The sequence below is a fragment of the Hyperolius riggenbachi genome, chromosome 10, assembly GCF_040937935.1.
Source record: "Hyperolius riggenbachi isolate aHypRig1 chromosome 10, aHypRig1.pri, whole genome shotgun sequence".
Taxonomy (NCBI): domain Eukaryota; kingdom Metazoa; phylum Chordata; class Amphibia; order Anura; family Hyperoliidae; genus Hyperolius; species Hyperolius riggenbachi.
In genome coordinates, this window is record NC_090655.1 from 277,777,484 (window position 1) to 277,800,593 (window position 23,110).

General features: G+C 47.5%; 1 protein-coding gene across 1 annotated transcript; it reads right to left on the reverse strand.

Moving 5' to 3' along the window:
* Positions 1-9,351: 9,351 nt before the first annotated feature.
* Positions 9,352-22,168, reverse strand: LOC137535463 (zinc finger protein 605-like). The gene is made up of 7 exons (XM_068257295.1): positions 22,090-22,168; positions 19,802-19,921; positions 19,472-19,606; positions 19,263-19,386; positions 19,045-19,142; positions 18,570-18,933; positions 9,352-11,838 (listed from the first exon to the last, which is right to left on the reverse strand). Exons 1-7 carry the CDS (start codon positions 22,132-22,134, stop codon positions 10,301-10,303), a joined length of 2,424 nt encoding a protein of 807 aa, XP_068113396.1. The 5' UTR covers positions 22,135-22,168; the 3' UTR covers positions 9,352-10,300.
* Between the last annotated feature and the right edge of the window lie 942 nt (positions 22,169-23,110).

Sequence of the window (23,110 nt, forward strand, 5' to 3'; positions counted from 1 at the left end):
TTTAGCAGTACGGGTTGATCGCCGTTTACGGTACCAGAAACAAACCCGCGGTAAGAACACTGTAAGATATGTCTCCTACGCCTCTCCTCCACCCGTCTCACCTCTGCCAGAGCCAATGCAAATTGGACAGTCCAAATTGACACGGGTGGAGAGGAATCGCAAGAAAACAGAACAGCTCTGTTTATACTGTGCAGAGGAGGGTCATAAAGTGCAGAATTGTCCCAAGAAGTTGGGAAACGCTGCCGCCTAGGTGAAGTCAGAGGTAATACCCTAGGCGCGCAGTCTTTACCTCTAAACAACAATTGTTTGCCCCTTCCCTGTTCTGTCACATGGGAGGGCCAGACTGTTACCACTGAAGCTTTCATAGACTCTGGTTCAGCGGCTAACTTTATAGATTACGAGTTTGCAAAAAATTTGGGGATTCCTATACTCCCATTAGACCAAACAGGTTTTGGTCACTGCTGTAGATGACTCTCCTCTGCCAAGTAGACATCCTCTGTCTCGAACCCCGAATTTGAGGTTCAGTGTTGGGGTGCTACATAAGGAGAATCTGCAATTTCTGGTCCTGCGTATGGCAACCTCCACCGTCATTCTTGGCATGCCATGGTTACAACTTCACTCCCCTCAGATAGATTGGGTTTCAGGTCAGCTAACGAGCTGGTCTACCCATTGTTATCATCATTGTTTAGCGAAAGTAACTGTGGGTAACACCAAGATTCAGATTAAAGGTGTGCCAAAACCATACGCAGAATTTGCTGACGTGTTCTGTCCCAAATCGGCAGATAAACTTCCCCCCCACCGTACCTTCGACTGTCCCATCGATTTGAGATCTGGTTGTATGCCTCCCAGGGGTCACCTCTATAATCTGTCTGGGCCTGAGAAACTAGCTATGCAGGAATACATCAGAGAAAACTTGGCTAAGGGGTTCATCCGTCCCTCCCGTTCACCAGCAGGGGCAGGATTCTTTTTTTGTAAAAAAAAATAAAAGATGGAGGCCTTCGTCCCTGCATTGATTATCGAGGCTTAAACAAGATCACAGTGAAAAATCATTATCCTTTACCCTTGATTGACGATTTATTCACTCAGGTTACCAACGCCAAGATTTTCTCGAAGCTAGATCTGAGAGGTGCATACAACCTAGTTCGTATTAGGGATGGTGACGAATGGAAGACTGCCTTTAACACGCCAGACGGGCATTACGAGTATCTGGTGATGCCCTTCGGGTTGTGTAACGCTCCGGCCGTCTTCCAGGAGTTGATTAATGAGGTATTCAGAGAGGTGTTGGGGAAGTTCGTCTTGGTCTATCTGGACGATATACTGATCTTTTCATCCAATCTCTCGGAACACCGCAAGCATGTTAAGTTTGTTCTAGAGAAGTTAAGACAGAATCTGCTTTATGCCAAACTGGAGAAATGCCTCTTCGAAGTGACCTCGGTTGCCTTCTTGGGGTACATTATCTCTACATCTGGCCTCTCAATGGATCCAGGGAAGGTTTCTGCTGTCCTGGAGTGGCCTCAGCCTGCAGGACTGAAGGCACTCCAGAGATTTCTGGGCTTTGCCAACTACTACAGGAGGTTTATAAAGTGGTACTCTACAATAGTCTCGCCCCTCACCAGTCTCACCAAGAAAGGGGCTGATACTCACCACTGGTCAGCAGAGGCTCATGCTGCCTTTTCTACACTGAAAAAACTGTTCTGTTCCGCACCTATATTGAGACATGTTGATGTCACCTTTCCCTTTATCGTGGAAGTTGATGCCTCAGAGGTGGGGGTGGGAGCTGTATTGTCTCAGAGATCAGGCTTGCAGGGCAAACTCCACCCATGTGCCTACTTTTCTCGTAGGTTTTCACCCGCAGAAAAAAACTACGACATAGGCAACCGGGAGCTTTTAGCCATCAAATTAGCTTTTGAGGAAGGGCGACACTGGCTAGAAGGTGCAGAACACACAATCACAGTTTATACAGATCATAAGAATCTGGAGTACATAGAGGGCGCCAAGAGACATAGCCCCCGTCAGGCCCGGTGGTCCCTGTTCTTTGCAAGATTCAGATTTGTAATTACGTATACCCCTGGTAGTAAAAACATCAAGGCCGACGCCTTGTCCAGGTGTTTCGAGCCCGAGACAGTACAGCCCTCAGCCCCTGAGACCATTCTACCTCAGAAGGTAGTTCTTGCAGCCACTGAGACTTGGAAGGATTGGACAGTCACTCTGAGTCCTTACCAACAGGATGTTCCAGAGGGGAAGCCTGATGGGATCATGTTTGTGCCACTGCCTTTCCGTCTACAACTCTTGCAACTGTTTCATTCCCACAAGAATGCTGGTCATCCCGGGGCCACCAGAACTCAGGATTTGCTGGCCAGATGTGCTTGGTGGCCTACATTGGCAACAGATTGTAAGGAGTTTGTAAGAGTGTGCAGTATGTGCTAAGAGTAAACCCTCTCGTCAGGCCCCTGTTGGTACCTTACAACCCTTGCCAGTCCCAAGTGAACCATGGACCCATGTGTCCATGGATTTTGTGGGTGAACTCCACAGGTCTGAGGGCAAGACAGTCATTTGGGTGGTAGTGGACAGATTCAGTAAGATGGCTCATTTTGTTCCTTTGAAAGTACTCCCCTCGGCCCAGGAATTGGCTGATCTCTTCATCCAGCACATTTTCCGGCTGCATGGTATTCCGGAAAATGTAGTGTCAGATCGGGGAGTCCAATTTGTTTCTACGTTTTGGAGAGCCTTTTGCCATCAGCTGGATATGGACCTTGCAATCTTATCAGGCTACCACCCACAGACCAATGGCCAGACCGAGAGAGTTAACCAATCCCTAGAACAGTTCCTCAGATGTTATGTTGCAGATGCGCAATCTGATTGGGTAAAATTTTTGCCGTTCACAGACTTTGCGCACAACAACCTGAAAAGCTCCTCTTCAGGATTTTCCCCATTCCAGGTAGTCTCGGGAAGATCACCTAAGTTTGCTCCATTGCCGGTGGCATCTACACCATTCCCGGCTCTGGAGGATTGGCAGAGGGCTTTAAAGGAGATTTGGTGAATGGTTAAGAGGAAACTGGGGAAAGCTTTCCAAACCCAGAAAAGACAGGCAGATAAAAGGCGGTCCGTAGAGTGGAAGTTCTCTCCAGGAGATTTGGTGTGGGTATCCACTCGGCATTTGGCCTTGAAGCAGCTGTCACCCAAACTGGGTCCTAGATTTATAGGACCATTCCCAGTGTCCAAGAAAATTAATAATGTCACTTACGCGATTGATCTCCCAGCCAGTATGAGAGGTGTGAGATCATTCCATGTGTCTCTATTGAAGCCAGCAGTGCACGTGGATTCCTCCCCCCCCCCCTGTGTTGGTTGATGACCGACCAGAATATGGGATTGAAAAGATCCTGGACTCTCGCTTAGTGCAGAATTCCGTACAGTATCTGGTCCACTGGACAGGATATGGTGTGGAGGAAAGATCTTGGATGCCAGATTGTCGCATGCATGCGGAGGAATTAAAGAAAGGATTTTGTGACTCACATCCTGGGAAGCCTGGTGGGAGGTGTCCGGAGTCCACTCCTCAGGGGGGGTACTGTAATGGATTACGGAGACACCGCCGCGTAGTCTGGCAGCGGGGGTGGCTGTCTCCGCGTTCAGACCGGCGGTTTCTGCACAGCAGCATGCATCTGGTATATCTGAGCCTAGTAGTGCACACAGATGGAGAGCTATGCGCGCGCGCTGGGAGGCAGGACCTTTATGCCAATAGGAGAGGGATCAGCTGATCAGGACGATCAGCTGATCCCAGCGCAGTAGGTGATTGGCTGAGTGGGACTGGGCGGCGCTGAGGAGCGCTGCACTATATATACTTCTTGCCTGTCAGTTGCTGGTTGTCTGCCGTTGCAAATACTAACGTGTGAGCACTCAGACCAGTCAGATCTCACAGTGTGTTAGAACCAGGAGGACCTGGGAATTCACACTTAGCCAGATTACGTTTGTGTTATATGTTAGACCAGTTCCAGGGTGTTGTGACCAAGGACCTCACACCCAAGCTTAGGGATAGTGTGTCATTGCTGTGTTATACTTTAGACCAGTTCCAGGGTGTTGTGACCAAGGACCTCACACCCAAGCTTAGGGATACTGTGTCATTGCTGTGTTATATTTAGACCAGTTCCAGGGTGTTGTGACCAAGGACCTCACACCCAAGATTAGGGATACTGTGTCATTGCTGTGTTATATTTAGACCAGTTCCAGGGTGTTGTGACCAAGGACCACATACTCAAGCTTAGGAACACTGTGCTATTACTGTGTTATACTCTAGACTAGTTCCAGGGTGTCGAGACCAAGGAACTCACACCCCAGTCTAGGACTTTGTTATACTTATATGTTATGACCATTTGCTCTGTCGACCTTTCTCTTGCTTTCTGATTCGGTACCTCTGCATATCTGCCTACCTGTTGCCAGACCCTGCCTGTACCCGGTTACCGAATCAGTCTCTCTCTCTCTGTACCTAATCTGCTCATGTGTTGCCGACCGGGCCTGCCCGACCACCCAAGCTGTCACTCTCCCTGAGTGCTCAGTCTATCCGTACTAGCAGTGACACCATTCCACCAGGTGTCAGCTGACACCAGGACTCCCGCTCCTCAGAGAGTCCGGCATGTTATCAGCCAGTGGTCTCTTACCCTGGCTGCAGTACAGTTTACCATCTGATATCATTATCCCTGGTTACCAAGTCCTCACTATCAAGGAGATAGTTTCTGCACTGCCCAGGGCCACCTGCCCCTCAGGTGGCTCTTGGCCGAGCCGTTTACATCTCCCGCTCCTCGGGAGATGGCCTTCAGTTCATTTAGCACTATACTCATTAGGTGTCCAGAGGTTAGTCATACTTGTATTATTGGTGATTCTGCAGATCATCCATAATCAAGTATACATCTGTATTGTTGATGATTCTGCAGATCATCAACAATCAGATTCTCTGTGTGCTGACACCAATCGTTACAGTTCCGAGTCCTATAGAGACTTCCTGTTCCTCTCCTGGTGCCCTCGTTCCCCCGCTGGCTCCCCTGTTAGCAGCCTCCAACCAATAGGTCAGAGACTCCTCTCTGCTGCTTCTTTAGGCTTCAGATGTCTTTAGGAGCCTGAGAGCTCCAAAACAGTGCCTGCTCCATACTGCACATGCACTAGCACGCTCTCTCCCACCCACTCCCACATGCACCAGCACGCTCTCTCACACACTCATACATGCACTAGCACACTCTCTCTCACACTCGCACATGCACTAGCACACTCACACTCGTACATGCACTAGCACACTCTGCCACACACTCCCACATGCACCAGCACGCTCTCTCTCACACACTCAAACATGCACTAGCACGCTCTCTTCCACACACTCGCACATGCACTAGCACACTCTCCCACACACAATCGCACCAGCACTAGCATGCTCACTCCCACAAACTCCCACATGCACTAGCACGCTCTCTCACACTCGCACATGCACTAGCACGCTCTCACCCACATACCCGCACATGCACTAGCACGCGCTCTCTCAAACTCGCACATGCACTAGCACACTCTCTCTCACACTCGCAAATGCACTAGCCCGCTCTCTCTAACAGACTCGCACATGCGCTAGCACACACTCCCACACACTCGCACATGCGCTAGCACACTCTCTCCCACACACTCGCACATGCACTAGCATGCTCTCTCCCACACACACACATGCACTAGCATGCTCTCTCCCACACACTCACACATGCACTAGCATGCTCTCTCGCTCTTACATGCACTAGCACGCTCTCTCTCTCACACACTTGCACATGCACTAGCACGCGCTCTCCCACACACTCCCACATGCACCAGCACGCTCTCTCACACACTCACGCACATGCACTAGCACACTCTCTCTCACACACACACACACACACTTGCACATGCACTAGCACTCTCCCCCACACACTCGCACATGCACCCAGCGCGCTCTCTCACACACTCGCACATGCACTAGCATGCTCTCACACTCGTACATGCACTAGCACGCTGTCTCGCTCATACATGCACTAACACGTGCTCTCTCACACTCGCACATGCACTAGCACACGCTCTCTCTCACACCCGCACATGCAGTAGCACGCTCTCTCCCACACACTCCCACATGCACTAGCACGCTCTCTCCCACACACTCCCACATGCACTAGCACGCTCTCTCTCACACTTGCACTAGCATGCTCTCTCTCTCACACCCGCACATGCAGTAGCACGCTCTCTCCCACACACTCCCACATGCACTAGCACGCTCTCTCCCACACACTCCCACATGCACTAGCACGCTCTCTCTCACACTTGCACATGCACTAGCATGCTCTCTCTCTCACACCCGCACATGCAGTAGCACGCTCTCTCCCACACACTCCCACATGCACTAGCACGCGCTCTCTCACAGATTCGCACATGCACTAGCACTGTCTCCCACACACTCGCACATGAACTAGCATGCTCTCTCCCACACACTCGCACATGCACTAGCATGCTCTCTCACTCGTACATGCACTAGCATGCTCTCTCCCACACATTCATACATGCACTAGCACGCTCTCTCCCACACACTCGCACGCTCTCTCCTACACACTCGCACATGCACTAGCACGCTCTCTCCCACACACTCGCACATGCACTAGCACGTTCTCTCTCACACACTCGCATATGCACTAGCAAGTTCTCACACACTCGCACAAGCACTAGCATGCTCTCTCTCACACACTCGCACAAGCACTAGCACGCTTTCTCTCTCACACTCGCACTAGCACGCTCGCTCTCTCTCACTCACATGCACTAGCCTGCTCTCTCTCACACACTCACACATACAGTAGCAAGCAGTCTCTCTCACACACTCGCACATGCACTAGCACTCTCCCACACACTCGCACTAGCACGGTCTCTCTCACACACTCGCACATGCACTAGCACGCTCTCAGTCGCACTAGCACGCTCTCTCTCACACATTCACTAGATTTCTTCCTCTCTCACACACACATGCACTAGGATGCTCTCCCTCACACACTTGCGCATGCACTAGCTCTCTCTCTCTCTCTCTCTCACATTCACACATGCACTCGCACGCTCTCTCTCACACACTCGCACTAGCAAGCTCTCTCTCACACTCGCACATGCACTAGCACGATCTCTCTCACGCACTCACACGCTCTCTCACACTCGCACTAGCACGCTCTCTCACACTCGCACATGCACTAGCATGCTCTCTTACACTCGCCCATGCACTAGCACGCTCTCTTACACTCGCCCACACACTCGCACCAGCATGCTCTCTCTCTCTCACACACACTCACACATGCACTAGCCTGCTCTCTCTCACACACTCACACATACAGTAGCAAGCAATCTCTCTCACACACTCGCACATGCACTAGCACGCTCTCTCCCACACAGTTGCACATGCACTAGCACGCTCTCTCCCACACAGTCGCACATGCACTAGCACGCTCTCTCTCACATTCACTAGATTTCTTTCTCTCTCACACACACATGCACTAGGATTCTCTCCCTCACACACTTGCGCATGCACTAGCACGCTCTCTCACACACTCGCACAAGCACTAGCATGCTCTCTCTCATACATGCACTAGTACAGTCTCTCTCACATACATGCACTACCATGCTCTGTCTCTCATACATGCAGTAGCACGCTCTCTCTCACACACTCACACATGTAGCAGCTGCTCTCTATCTCACACACTCACACATGTAGTAGCTTGATCTCTCTCTCACACACACATGCACTAGGATGCTCCTCCTCACACACTTGCACATGCACTAGCACGCTCGCTCTCATACATGCACTAGCACGCTCTCTCATACATGCAGTAGCACGCTCTCTCTCACACATGTAGTAGCTGCTCTCTCTAATACAGTTGCACTAGCACGCTCTCTCTCACACATTCACACATGCACTAGCTTGCTCTCTCTCTCACACATGCACTAGGATGCTCTCCCTCACACACTTGCACTAGCTTGCTCTCTCTCTCACATTAGCACATGTACTAGCACGCTCTCTCTCACACACTCGAAAATGCACTAGCATGCTCTCACACACCTGCACATGCACTAGCACGCTCTCACACACTTTCTCTTTCACACTCGCACGCTTTCTCTTTCCCACTCGCACATGCAGTAACATGCTTTCTCTCACACACTCGCACGCTCTCTTCCACACACTCGCACATTCACTATCATGTTCTCTCTCTCAAACATACACTAGCACGCTGTCTCTCTCACATTAGCTAGCACGCTCTCTCACATTCGCACATGCATTAGCACGCTCTCTCACTCACACACTCGCACATGCACTAGCATGCTCTCTTCCACACACTCGCACATGCACTAGCACGCTCTCTCACATTCGCACATGCATTAGCACGCTCTCTCACTCATACACTCGCACATGCACTAGCACGCTCTCTCACATTCGCACATGCATTAGCACGCTCTCTCACATTCGCACATGCATTAGCACGCTCTCTCACTCACACACTCGCACATGCACTAGCATGCTCTCTTCCACACACTCACACATGCACTAGCACGCTCTCTCACACACTCGCACATGCACAGTATAGAGCTGCCCCTCTTTGGGAGCACTTACACACTTCCAAAATCTCTCGCAGCAGGGGATTTGAATGGAGGAGCCTGCAGAGGAATGAGGGGACCAGGAGGGGTGCGGGTAGGATCTATAAGACCCAGAGTATCGGTTATTTTTTTTAAATCGCTTCAGAGTCACTTTAAGGCTTGTTGATGTACCGGGGTTGTGTGTTCATGGACCCAGGACTGTGTTGGCGACCACTAGTCAGTATATTGTGCAGGAGGTGGCTGCAGATCATTGTCAGTGAGCGCTGAGGACTACAGACCATTGCCCTGATACCTTGTGGTTGTGGATACAGGAACCTCTGGCAAGCTTGCATCATCCAAGATATTGTCTAACGTAGGAGTGGTTTCCTCTAATCTCAGAGCTCAGTGTTTAAATTGCCGTGTTGTCACTGTGTGATAAATAAGTGGGCTTTGGGTTGCAGTTTGGGCACTCGGTCTGTTGCATGGATGGGGCAGTGCCTCCTATTCCAGCACATAGTTCTACATCAGCAATAAGTGTGGGACCAGAACCTTCTTATGCTGTCTGTACAATGCAGCGTTTAGGCCATCAATGCCAAGGGGTTGTGTATTTTGTATATTATTAGCTCCACCTCCTCAATATCAGCTTCAGGGAAAGCTCTGTCACCAGCAGATATCAGCAAAAGTGCAGACATTGATTTATGTATGTTGTAATCACAGGAGAGACACTTGGAGACGCATCAGATTTCCATTGCAATAGGATTTATTTTGTTACATAACACAGAATCATTTCCAGCAACAGCTTCCCATATTTGTCTATAGCAATGATTGTAACACATATAACAATAACCTGTCCCCCTCTCCACCCCAGAATTCCTGTATCTCACCTCAACCCCAAACACCTGTATCCAATCATCTCCTAATTTACATTTGGGGTGCAGCACTGAGGCATTGGGGTGTCTATAGCAGGTACTGTAACACACATAACAATAACCTGTCCCCCTCTCCACCCCAGAATTCCTGTATATCCCCTCCAGCCCAAACACCTGTATCCAATCATCTCCTAATTTATATTTGGGGTGCAGCACTGAGGCATTGGGGTGTCTATAGCATGTGACTGTAACACATAACAGTAACCTGTCCCCTCTCCACCCCAGAATTCCTGTATCTCACCTCCAGCCAAAACACCTGTACCCAATCATCTCTTAATTTACATTTGGGTGCAGCACTGAGGCATTGGGGTGTATCTGCATTATTTATGCTGGAGTGTAATATGTCCTGGGAATACATCTGACTTACAATACCTCATGTTTTGCTGCTATCACATTTATAGTATTATCAGGTAATATAGCTGCCAGTCTTCCTCTGTGAGGGTGTAACAATACAGATCCATAAGGTTACCTATAAAATTCTATAAAGGAGGAGGAGCCAGTCACAGTGATGACTGACAGTGAGCTGCATATTATCACACGCTGCACTAGCTTGTGCCAGAATCCCGCATAGAGATGCTTCCTGGGTCTACCTGTGAAATGTGAACATTCACCTACATTTTATGTACTACATGTACCAGTGTTTATCTCATCATCTCAGCTCAGCTCAGGGGCTTTACACAGCAATGCACTGAGCAGCATGAGAGAGTCCTCAGGATTCTATGCAATACACTGCCATGTGCATCTAGTATAAATGAAAGATTAGAAAAGAGCACTTATAAATACATTGTGTGAGATCTCTCATGTCTGGCAAGATGGGATTTACGTACAAAACATTTCCCACACTCAGCACATGAATAGGGCTTCTCACCAGTGTGAGATCTCTCATGTGTGACAAGCTGTGATTTATACCGAAAACATTTCCCACACTCAGAACATGAATAGGGCTTCTCACCAGTGTGAGATCTCTCATGCTGGACAAGATGTGATTTACATACAAAACATTTCCCACACTCAGCACATGAATAGGGCTTCTCACCAGTGTGAGATCTCTCATGTCTCACAAGCAGTGATTTATGCCCATAACATTTCCCACACTCAGCACATGCATAGGGCTTCTCCCCAGTGTGAGTTCTCTCATGTATGACAAGCTCTGATTTCACCACGAAACATTTCCCACACTCAGCACATGAATAGGGCTTTTTACCAGTATGAGATCTCTCATGTGTGACAAGCTGTGATATATACCCAAAACATTTCCCACACTGATCACATGAATAGGGCTTCTCACCAGTGTGAGATCTCTCATGTTGGACAAGATGTGATTTACATACAAAACATTTCCCACACTCAGCACATGAATAGGGCTTCTCACCAGTGTGAGATCTCTCATGTATGCCAAGCTGAAATTTACTCACAAAACATTTCCCACACTCAGCACATGAATAGGGCTTCTCACCAGTGTGAGATCTCTCATGCTGGACAAGATGTGATTTACATACAAAACATTTCCCACACTCAGCACATGAATAGGGCTTCTCACCAGTGTGAGATCTCTCATGTATGCCAAGCTGTGATTTACTCACAAAACATTTCCCACACTCAGCACATGAATAGGGCTTCTCACCACTATGAGATCTCTCATGTCTGACAAGATGAGATTTACTCACAAAACATTTCCCACACTCAGCACATGAATAGGGCTTCTCACCAGTATGAGATCTCTCATGTGTGACAAGATGTGATTTAAGTACAAAACATTTCCCACACTCAGCACATGAATAGGGCTTCTCACCAGTGTGATATCTCTCATGTGTGACAAGCTGTGATTTACTCACAAAACATTTCCCACACTCCGCACATGAATAGGGCTTCTCACCAGTGTGATATCTCTCATGTGTGACAAGCTGTGATTTACTCACAAAACATTTCCCACACTCCGCACATGAATAGGGCTTCTCACCAGTGTGAGATCTCTCATGTCTGACAAGAGTTGATTTCCTTGCATAACATTTCCCACACTCAGCACATGAATAGGGCTTCTCACCAGTGTGAGAGCTCTCATGTCTGACAAGATATGATTTCCATGCATAACATTTCCCACATGTGGAACAGGAATAAGACCCTCCAGCAGGAGAGCTGTGCTGGGTATAAGGCCGCTCGGGATTAGACAGGTGAGGTGAGTCTGGGGGAATATTTGGGGTACCCAGGATATCTGCAGGAGACTCTTGTCCAGTGTCATCATCATCCGTTGTACAGTCTGTGGATACAGAGAGACGAGTCTCTGAGAGGTTCCTGATGCTGGGACTCCGCCCTGCAAATAGAGAAACATCATCACTTCCTGTTAGAGACTTCTGAGGGGAGGAGCAATTATCATTAGGGAGGGTCAGTGAGCTGCTGATAATTCCAAGTTGTTGCAAAGTTTATGCAGATTAGAAACAAGCTAAATGCAGCAGCTGCATAACGTTACATATAATTAGCATACAAGTCACAGTTATTTGCATGTCACTGACCCTCCCTACAGCTACAGCATTGGCCATACATGGAAAGCAGTCAGCACCTTGGTGATCACACTGGTGGCTCGCGCTCCTCTCTCATCTCCTTACCGGTAAGCGCGCACTTACACAATTGTTTGGCGGTTCTACCTCCCTGATTATATCACTGCACTGCCATTCTTTTCCTCTCCGCTTTGGGCGATTCTCCTCTTCCGGCAGTGTCCGGTCCACTACTCCTCTATTGGCACTTTCTTTTCCACCTCTGTAGTGTGCACAGTCCCTTGTCCTGCAGAAACTCTCCTACCTCTAGCACGGCCCCTCATTCATCTTTACCTTGCGCCCCAGGGCAGGAGTTGTGTTTGTCCCTTTGGATGTATTACCTGTCATACTGTACGAGATATATTCTATATGGAGCATAATAGTATTGGATTCATCGAGCCTTTGCCATCCAGGTGTTCTTGTTTTTAATCCTGTAATAACATTATACTAATAAAGGCTATTTTTGATTTGACTTATTTAGTTGTGGTGCGGTTCTTAAAGGGCCAACTTGTTCTTTGTTTGCAATGCAATGTGGTGTCACTTACACATTCTTATTACCATTGTTTCCTCGTGTCACTCATATGGCCCTTGTAATGTCCCTTTATCTCTCTCTTGTTTGGCCAGTAGTACCCGGTCACCCGTCCCCCCCACTGTGACCAATCTGTGTACAGTAACCATTAGCTTATTACAGGCCAGTAACACTAACTCACCCCTACTGTGACCAATCTGTGTACAGTAATGTCCAGTGACCATTATCAGCTTATTACAGGCCAGTAACACTAAGTCACCCCTACTGTACCCAATCTGTGTATAGTAATGTACAGTGACCATTATCAGCTAATTACAGGCCAGTAACACTAAGTCACCCCTACTGTGACCAATCTGTGTACAGTAATGCACAGTGACCATTATCAGCTTATTACAGGCCAGTAACACTAAGTCACCCCTACTGTGACCAATCTGTGTACAGTAATGTACAGTGACCATTATCAGCTAATTACAGGCCAGTAACACTAAGTCACCCCTACTGTGACCAATCTGTGTACAGTAATGTACAGTGACCATTATCAGCTAATTACAGGCCAGTAACACTAAGTCACCCCTACTGTGACCAATCTGTGTACAGTAATGTACAATGACCATTATCAGCTAATTACAGGCCAGTAACACTAAGTCACCCCTACTGTGACCAATCTGTGCACAGTAATGTACAGTGACCATTATCAGCTTATTACAGGCCAGTAACACTAAGTCACCCCTACTGTGACCAATCTGTGTACAGTAATGTACAGTGACCATTATCAGCTTATTACAGGCCAAATAACACTAAGTCACCCCTACTGTGACCAATCTGTGTACAGTAATGTACAGTGACCATTATCAGCTTATTACAGGCTGGGAACACTAAGTCACCCCTACTGTGACCAATCTGTGTACAGTAATGTACAGTGACCATTATCAGCTTATTACAGGCTGGGAACACTAAGCAGGGCTGAGCTCTCGGATTCTGAATTTCGAGTTTGCCATCGGAATTTGGCAGTTCCGAGTAAGCACTTGAAACTTTAAGTCAATAGTGCTAAATTCCGTGGTTAATTGTGAAGCCCCCTTACATGCTATCATCATCAAATTTGGCATGTATATTAAGCAGATAAGTAGGAACATGATAAAAAAAAATTTGTGAAAAGACCTTATAGTTTTTGAAATAAACAATTTTAAAGTTTCATAGGAAAAATGGTTTTTGAACTGTGTAAAATTACACTGCTGCAGTACAGGTTACTGCATTCCGAGTTCTGTATACATTTCATGAAAACAGACAGCGTGGGGTCCCCCCTCCCAAGCCTCCTTAACCACTTGTCCACATGTAGGCTGGGATAGCCAGAATGCGGAGTCCCGGCCACGTGGGGCTTCGCACCCTGAGCTATACCAGCCCGCATGGTCCATGGTATGGGGGGGGGGGGCTCTGGAGGAGAGGGGCGGCCAACCTCCCCCTCTCCCCCAGAGCCCTTGTCCAATCCATGGACAAGGGGCTCTTCCCCACCTCCAGTGCCCCAGGAGGAGGTGGGGGCCGCCAACGTCCTGGGGGGTTCATGGTGCCATCCGGGGGTCCCCTTTAACAAGCAGACTCCGGAAGCCGCCCCCTCCCCAGGAGAAATGAGTATAGGGGTACACGGTACCCCTTACCCATTTCAGCAGAGAGTTAAAAAAAGAAATAAAAACACGACAACGAAAAAAGTCCTTTATTGCTCTGGATTAACCAGGGATACTTACCTTGCAATAATCCCACGCCAGTATCCTCAGGAGTGGTCCCACGCACCCGCCCAACTCCCGGGGCTGAATGGCTGTAGACAGCCTCTGCAATCTGTATTGCATAAGCTAGAAACACGAAAATTGTTTGCTAAAACAAGTATTTTCGGCAAACAGTGTCATAAACAAAATGGCTGCTGGGGAATCCCCGTTCCCCGGAGGCCACCTCAGAGTGTCAGAATACGCGTTATTTCACATGAATGGGTGGGTCCAGGGGATTAGGGCACCTCCTGCTTTGGTCACCTGGACCCACCATCTATGTGTAAAATCACTGGTTTCGCCACTCTAGTGTGGCCTCCAGCGATCGGGGATTTCCCAGTGGCCATTTTGATTGCATCACTGTTTGCCGAAAGGCAACATTTTCATGTTCATAGCCTCTGCTATACAGATGCAGAGGCTGACTGACCATTCAGTGGTGGGAGTTCGTCAGTGTGGGAGGGAGGTGAGATGTCCTAAGAGGATACTGGCGTGGGAGCACTCCTGAGGTTACTGGCGTGAGATTATCCCAAGGTAAGTATCCCTGGTTAATTTAGAACAATAAAGGACTTTTTTCGTTGTCATGTTTTTATTTCTTTTTTTAACTCTGCTGAAATGGGTAAGGGGTACCGTGTACCCCTATACTCATTTCTCCTGGGGAGGGGGGCGGCTTCCGGGTCCGCTTGTTAAAGGGGAACCCCGGATGGAACCATGAACCCCCCAGAACGTCGGCGGCCCCACCTCCTCCTGGGGCACCGGAGGTGGGGAAGAGCCCCTTGTCCATGGATTGGAGATTGGCCGCCCCTCTCCTCCAGAGCCCCCCCATACCATGGACTATGCGGGCTGGTATAGCTCAGGGTGCGAAGCCCCACGTGGCCGGGACTCCGCATTCTGGCTATCCCAGCCTGCATGGGAGACAAGGAGTTAAGGAGGCTTGGGAGGGGGGACCCCACGCTGTCTGTTTTCATGAAATGTATACAATATGTATACAGAACTCGGAATGCAGTAACCTGTTCTGCAGCAGTGTCATTTTACACAGTTTAAAAAACATTTTTCCTATGAAACTTTGAAATTGATTTGCTCAAAATCTATAAGGTCTTTTCACAAATGTTTTTTTTACCATGTTCCTACTCATCTGCTTAATATACATGCCAAATTTGGTGATGATAGCATGTAAGGGGGCTTCACAATTAAAAGCAGAAGTTGGAACTATTGACTTCAATAGAAGTGCACTCGGAACACGAAAATTCAGGAACACGAAATTCGGTTTTCGCATGCGGTACACAAAAATCGGAATTCAACTGTTCCGATCAGCCCTAACACTAAGTTACCCCTACTGTGACCAATCTGTGTACAGTAATGTACAGTGACCATCAGCTTATTACAGGCTGGTAACACTAAGTCACCCCTACTGTGACCAGTGTGTACAGTAATGTACAGTGACCATTATCAGCTTATTACAGGCCGGTAACACTAAGTCACCCCTACTGTGACCAATCTGTGTACAGTAATGTACAGTGACCATTATCAGCTTATTACAGGCCAGTAACACTAAGTCACCCCTACTGTGACCAATCTGTGTACAGTAATGTACAGTGAGCATTATCAGCTTATTACAGGCCAGTAACACTAAGTCACCCCTACTGTGACCAATTTGTGTACAGTAATTTACAGTGACCATTATCAGCTTATTACAGGCCGGTAACACTAAGTCACCCCTACTGTGACCAATCTGTGTACAGTAATGTACAGTGACCATTATCCGCTTATTACAGGCCAGTTACACTAAGTCATCCCTACTGTGACCAATCTGTGTACAGCAATGTACAGTGACCATTATCAGCTTATTACAGGCCAGTAACACTGTCACCCCCTCTGTGATCAATCTGTGTACAGTAATCTACAGTGACCATTATCAGCTTATTACAGGCCAGTAACACTAAGTCACCCCTACTGTGACCAATCTGTGTACAGTAATGTACAGTGAGCATTATCAGCTTATTACAGGCCAGTAACACTAAGTCACCCCTACTGTGACCAATCTGTGTACAGTAATGTACAGTGACCATTATCAGCTTATTACAGGCCAGTAACACTAAGTCACCCCTACGGTGACCAATCTGTGTACAGTAATTTACAGTGACCATTATCAGCTTATTACAGGCCGGTAACACTAAGTCACCCCTACTGTGACCAATCTGTGTACAGTAATGTACAGTGACCATTATCCGCTTATTACAGGCCAGTTACACTAAGTCATCCCTACTGTGACCAATCTGTGTACAGCAATGTACAGTGACCATTATCAGCTTATTACAGGCCAGTAACACTGTCACCCCCTCTGTGATCAATCTGTGTACAGTAATCTACAGTGACCATTATCAGCTTATTACAGGCCAGTAACACTAAGTCACCCCTACTGTGACCAGTCTGTGTACAGTAATGTACAGTGACCATTATCAGCTTATTACAGGCCGGTAACACTTAGTCACCCCTACTGTGACCAATCTGTGTACAGTAATGTACAGTGAGCATTATCAGCTTATTACAGGCTGGTAACACTAAGTCACCCCTACTGTGACCAATCTGTCTACAGTAATGTACAGTGACCATTATCAGCTTATTACAGGCTGGTAACACTAAGTCACCTCTACTGTGACCAATCTGTGTACAGTAATGTACAGTGACCATCAGCTTATTACAGGCCGGTAACACTAAGTCACCCCTACTGTGACCAATCTGTGTACAGTAATGTACAGTGACCATTATCAGCTTATTACAGGCCAAATAACATTAAGGCCTCAATTCATAGAGCACAGTGCGGTAAATGTAAAATGCTCTGTAAATCACCACATTCTGTATTTTAGACTCTTGTGTGGTAATTCATGAAAATGTTCACAGGTGCGGTAGAAGTTCGGTAATGTACTGGTTTCAGTAGACAAAACTCTGTGCAGAGACAGCGTTACAATAGTAAGAGGCATCCCGACATCCCTTTAGATCAGTGATGGCTAACCTTGGCACTCCAGCTGTGGTGGAACTACAAGTCCCATGAGGCATTGCAATACCCTGACAGCTCTAAGCATAACTCAGGGAGGCAGAGGCATGATGGGATTTGTAGGTTTGTCACAGCTGGCGTGCCACGGTTAGCCATCACTGCTTTAGATGTACATGTTTTACTATACTGTTTGTTATACTGCCTCTGCCCACTCTGAATCTATTAGTCTCTTAACATTTTATTTATTTGCCACAGCTTAGATGAACTCCCAGGAGACTTTACACATGCCCTGCTTAGATGATTTCCCCACTAGCTACTCTGCATCTTCAAACAGAAACTGAGGAGGTTAAACTGCTGAAGGGAGACAGGGGAAACTTATTTTGTTCCGTTCTCTCTGCTCACTGCCTGGGGGTATGAAAGCTGCACACGCCAGAGGAGGCTTCATGCCCTATCAAAATGCATCATCCCGACTCACAGGAGACGGGGGCTGTTTCTATTGGCTTTTGTTCCTGTCAGTCATGAATTATCCCTCTCTGCTTGTCTGAGTAACGCTGGCTTCCCACAGTATCGCACACTCTCCGCTCTCATTTCACCAATCACCACACCAGAGGTGATGATCTATTATGTATTGAAATTTACTGGAATTTACTGACATTTGCTGAGGCATTTACTGCACAAGTCCGTAATTTAGCTCATTGCTCGGTGCTTTCAGCTTTTCATGCGGTAACAGCCTTTGTGAATCAACATTTTCCTAAGTGCTCGGTAAAGTCAGCTGTTTTCTGCATTACCAAAAGCGCTAATGCTTTATGAATGAGCCCCTAAGTGTCTTATGTGACTGTACAGTACAAGACAAAAAAATCAAGAATAATGGTTTTAGAAGACAAAAATCTAACATGAGTATTTAGTATAACCCTTAATATGGCCAGTCTGTGGGCAGTGACACGGGCCTCAATTCACAGAGCTTTATCAAACACTTTATCGAACATTTGACAATTTACCTAATGGGTAAAATCTAATTTTGAATTCACTAAGGTGTTATATATTTTTTGAACGTTTTATCAATAAAACATTTGATAAATATATAACACCTTAGTGAATTCAAAATTAGATTTTACCCATTAGGTAAATTGTCAAACGTTCGATAAAGTGTTTGATAAAGCTTAGTGAATTGAGGCCATGGTCATAATAACTAAAAAAAAAAAAAAAAAAAAAAAAAAATTAATATTGTTTACTCACTTGTTTTGCTCTCTGTAAAAGGGTCCTCTATCGTTGGCCCCATCATATCACCCTCCTCCATAGACCGCTGATCACTCCTCACACACATCTCTTCTTCTTCCTCTTTAATCATCCTCATGTTCTCACTCTCCTCCATAGACTGCTGATCACTCCTCACATACATCTCTTCTTCTTCCTCTTTACTTGTCCTCATCAGGTCACCCTCCTCCATAGACTGCCGATCACTCCTCACATACGTCTCTTCTTCCTCTTTACTTGCCCTCATCATGTCACCCTCCTCCATAGACTGCTGATCACTCCTCACATACGTCTCTTCTTCTTCCTCTTTAACCACAGCAGCACTTCCATGTATCAGTTCTCCACACTAAGTGCACAGAATGAGAGAAAATGTAAAATGTGAACACAGATAACGGCATTCACAGAAGGAAACAATGTCATACAGTACAGAGTCACTGATGACCCTCATCCTATCTACCTGATAATGGTGGGGGATAGTGGGAACTTCTTGTGGACAATCCTGGGAATAAAGAGGACCTGTACATCTCTCTGGTGGGTTTCTGTTACTGGATACATCTGTAGGAAACACACACACTGACTGAATACATGGTCTGTATGTGTTTATCAGATGATGGGGGATATAGGGGACCCTCCATACTGTGCTCTCATTTAGAAGAAATGAAAGTCTCCTCTTACCCGGTGATGTGAGGGGCGACTGATTCTCTATCATGGCGTCCTTGTAGGGGTCCTTGTGTCCTTGTATACACTGCTCTTCCTCCATGGAGAAATAGGTGGCAACATCCTGGCATTTCATAGGAACCTGACAAACATAATTATACAGTCACCGCCCTGATACACCCCTTACTGTAACTGAACAATGTCCCATAATTCCCAGCACTGCTCACCTTTCCCATCAGCAGCTTTATCATCCTCCTGATGACATCCAGAATCTTCTTGTTGTTGTGTCCGTTAGATATCAGGGAGTGAGGTGGGGGCACTGTGATGGTCACATGATCACCAGACTTCACTGGAGGAAATCTCTGTATAGAAAGACCAACATTAATGTCACATGACCTCACAGAATCCTCCTCCCCTCTCCAGTCAGGTGTGTTTTATTATTAGAGATAAGAGTGCTGTCATATGACCTCCCAGAATCCTCCTCACCACTCTGGTCAAGTGTGCTTTATTCATAGTGATAAGGGTGATGTCATGTGACCTCCCAGAATCCTCCTCACCTCTCCAATCAGCAGATAGATGATCTCCAGGGTGAGGTTGAATATCCTATCAGTCATGTGACTCTGGTCCTCATCCATCCTCAGTGATGTGGTCATGTGATCTGTACGGGATGCTGCTGCCTTTGGATAGATAATAATGGGAGGATAATATAGGTTATACAGCTGTCAGTGGTGAAACTACAGATACAGGAGACCACTGGCAATCAAGCACAGGAGACTTGGGCGGAGACGGCGCCACCATAGACCATAATAGGAATTATTACACAGTGAGTAACTTCAGCGCCATTAGAAGACGGAGCTGAAGTTACTTATAAAACACTATAATTCAGCCTCCAGCAATTGCTGAAAGCCAAATTATTGCATTCCCCTGCATCCATGTGGACCTAGAGGGGGAATAGTAATTAACGTCGCTGGGAACTTGTGCAGCAGCAGGATAAGCCATACCGGCTGTATCCTGCGCCCAAGTCTCCCGGCAGCGAAATCTATCGTACGCGACACAGGATCCCCCTCCCCCATTACTCCCCATTGCTGTCACTTGTGGGTGGTGGGGCCATGCAGAGTATTGCAGGAAAGCATAATAAGCTGGTTTATAGCTACCTGTGCTCTATACTCACAGCGCGCAGTCCTGTCCTCCCTCTGCCTCCTCTCCAGCTGGCCTTCTCTCCTCACATCCCCCTCCCACTGTTACCATTCCTGTGATGTTACAGCAGTGCTGGTAGTGGTAGATGGAAGAGGATATGAGGAGAGGCGGAGACTGAGGCACCCCCCTCCCACTGTTACCATTCCTGTGATGTTACAGCAGTGCTGGTAGTGGTAGATGGAAGAGGATATGAGGAGAGGCGGAGACTGAGGCATCCCCCTCCCACTGTTACCATTCCTGTGATGTTACAGCAGTGCTGGTAGCGGTAGATGGATGAGGATATGAGGAGAGGCAGAGACTGAGGCTAATGGGAGCAGAGGACTGGAGCACACACTGACTGGTAGCTATAAACCAATATAATCCTTCCTTTTACTGCTCTGCATGGAGGTGGGGGAAGGGAGAAATACTGGAGTGTGGGCATGGATATACTGGGGGAGAAATGGCATTACTGGGGTGGGGGACATTACATACTGGAGGATAATGGCAATGCTGGGGGACACAGGGAGGACAGGGCTATACTGGGAAATAAATGGCATTACTGGGGTGGGGGACATTACATACTGGAGGATAATGGCAATGCTGGGGGACACAGGGAGGACATGGCTATACTGGGGGAGAAATGGCATTACTGGGGTGGGGGACATTACATACTGGAGGATACTGGCAATGCTGGGGGACACAGGGGAGGACATGGCTATACTGGGGGAGAAATGGCATTACTGGGGTGGGGGACATTGCATACTGGAGGATAATGGTAATGCTGGGGGACACAGGGGGGACATGGCTATACTGGGGGAGAAATGGCATTACTGGGGTGGGGACATTACATACTGGAGGATAATGGCAATGCTGGGGGACACAGGGAGGGCAGGGCTATACTGGGAAATAAATGGCATTACTGGGGTGGGGGACATTACATGCTGGAGGATAATGGCAATGCTGGGGGACACAGGGGGGCATGGCTATACTGGGAAAGAAATGGCATTACTGGGGTGGGGGACATTGCATACTGGAGGATAATGGCAATGCTGGGGACACGGGGGGACATGGCTATACTGGGAAAGAAATGGCATTACTGGGGTGGGGGACATTACATACTGGAGGATAATGGCAATGCTGGGGATATGGGGGGACATGGCTATACTGGGATGGGGACATTACATACTGGAGGATAATGGCAATGCTGGGGGACACATGAAGGACATGGCATTACTGGGGTGGGCGACATGGTTAAGGGCTCTGCCTCTGACACAGGAGACCAGGGTTCGAATCTCGGCTCTGCCTGTTCAGTAAGCCAGCACCTATTCAGTAGGAGACCTTTGGCAAGTCTCCCTTACACCGCTACTGCCAATAGAGCGGGCCCTAGTTGCTGCTGCTCTGCTCTGGCGCTTTGAGTCCGCAAGGAGAAAAGCGCAATATAAATGTTATTTGTCTTGTCTTGTCTTATTGTGCGGCCCTGCCGCTAGGCCTTAAAGCTGCAGTGGTCCATTAAGCAAAAAATGGCCTGGTCTTTAGGGGGTTTAACACTACAGTCCCCAAGTGGTTCAAGGAAATACATATGTCAGCCTGCATATCACTGTATGTGTGCTATAATGCCCATCAGGAGTAGAAGGTGCTGGGGTGCGGGTGATAAAGGAATCAGCCTTACCTGTAACAATGGAATCCCATGATTGGGCACCTCTGCATCTGCCATGTGTACAGCACACACACGCCCTCAGGGACTTCTGGGTAATGGCAGCCAGTGGGCGGGGGCATCATGACATCATACATGCATATGTGGAGCTGTAGTCGCCATTTTGGAGACTGGTAAGAGGTATCCAAACATAGGACTATCTGCCCTTACTATGTAGAGTCATGTAGTGTGGGCAGTTATCAGATGTATAGGAGATTTATACCTCTATACACTGGGAACTATTCAGATCAGATCACAATTATGTGGTGAACATAAGGCTGCAAAATACACAAACGTAATTAAATAGAACTCTGCTGCCATCTAGTGGTCAGTTGTCAGAGTTGCACGTAAAGTAAAAAATGTCTCTGAGCCAAAACTTTATATAAAACACGTTTACCTGTCCGTGGCTCAGTAATGTGGGGGAGAAAACGCCTATAGATGACCTCTGCAGGCAGAATTAGTTATGTACTAAAATGTCTTTACATGTCTGTAGCATATGTGAACACTCTCATAGGGAATCATACATTAGTTAAGTTAATTAAATTAGTTTAGTTAATTATATGGATGTGAAACACAGAACACCTGTAGATGTCCATTAGGAGGCCCCCATGGGCTGCAGGGTGGCATAGCGGTTAGCATTCTTGCCTTGCAGCGCTGGGACACTGGTTCGTATTCCAGCTAGGTCAGAATCTGCAAGGAGTTTGTATGTTCTCCCCGTGTCTGCGTGGGTTTTCTCTAGGCACTCTGATTTCCTCCCGCATCCCAAAAACATATGGATAGGTTAATTGGCTCCCCCTTAAATTGGCCCTAGACTGCAACACATACACTACACAATAAAGCCATAGGACTATGGTAGGGAATTAGATTGTGAGCGGCGAGCGCCTCTGAGGGACAGTTAGTGACAAGACTATATATACTCTGTACAGCGCTGCGGAAGATGCTGGCGCTATATAAATACTAAATAATAAGAATAATACAGATTTGATCGCACTAAGGG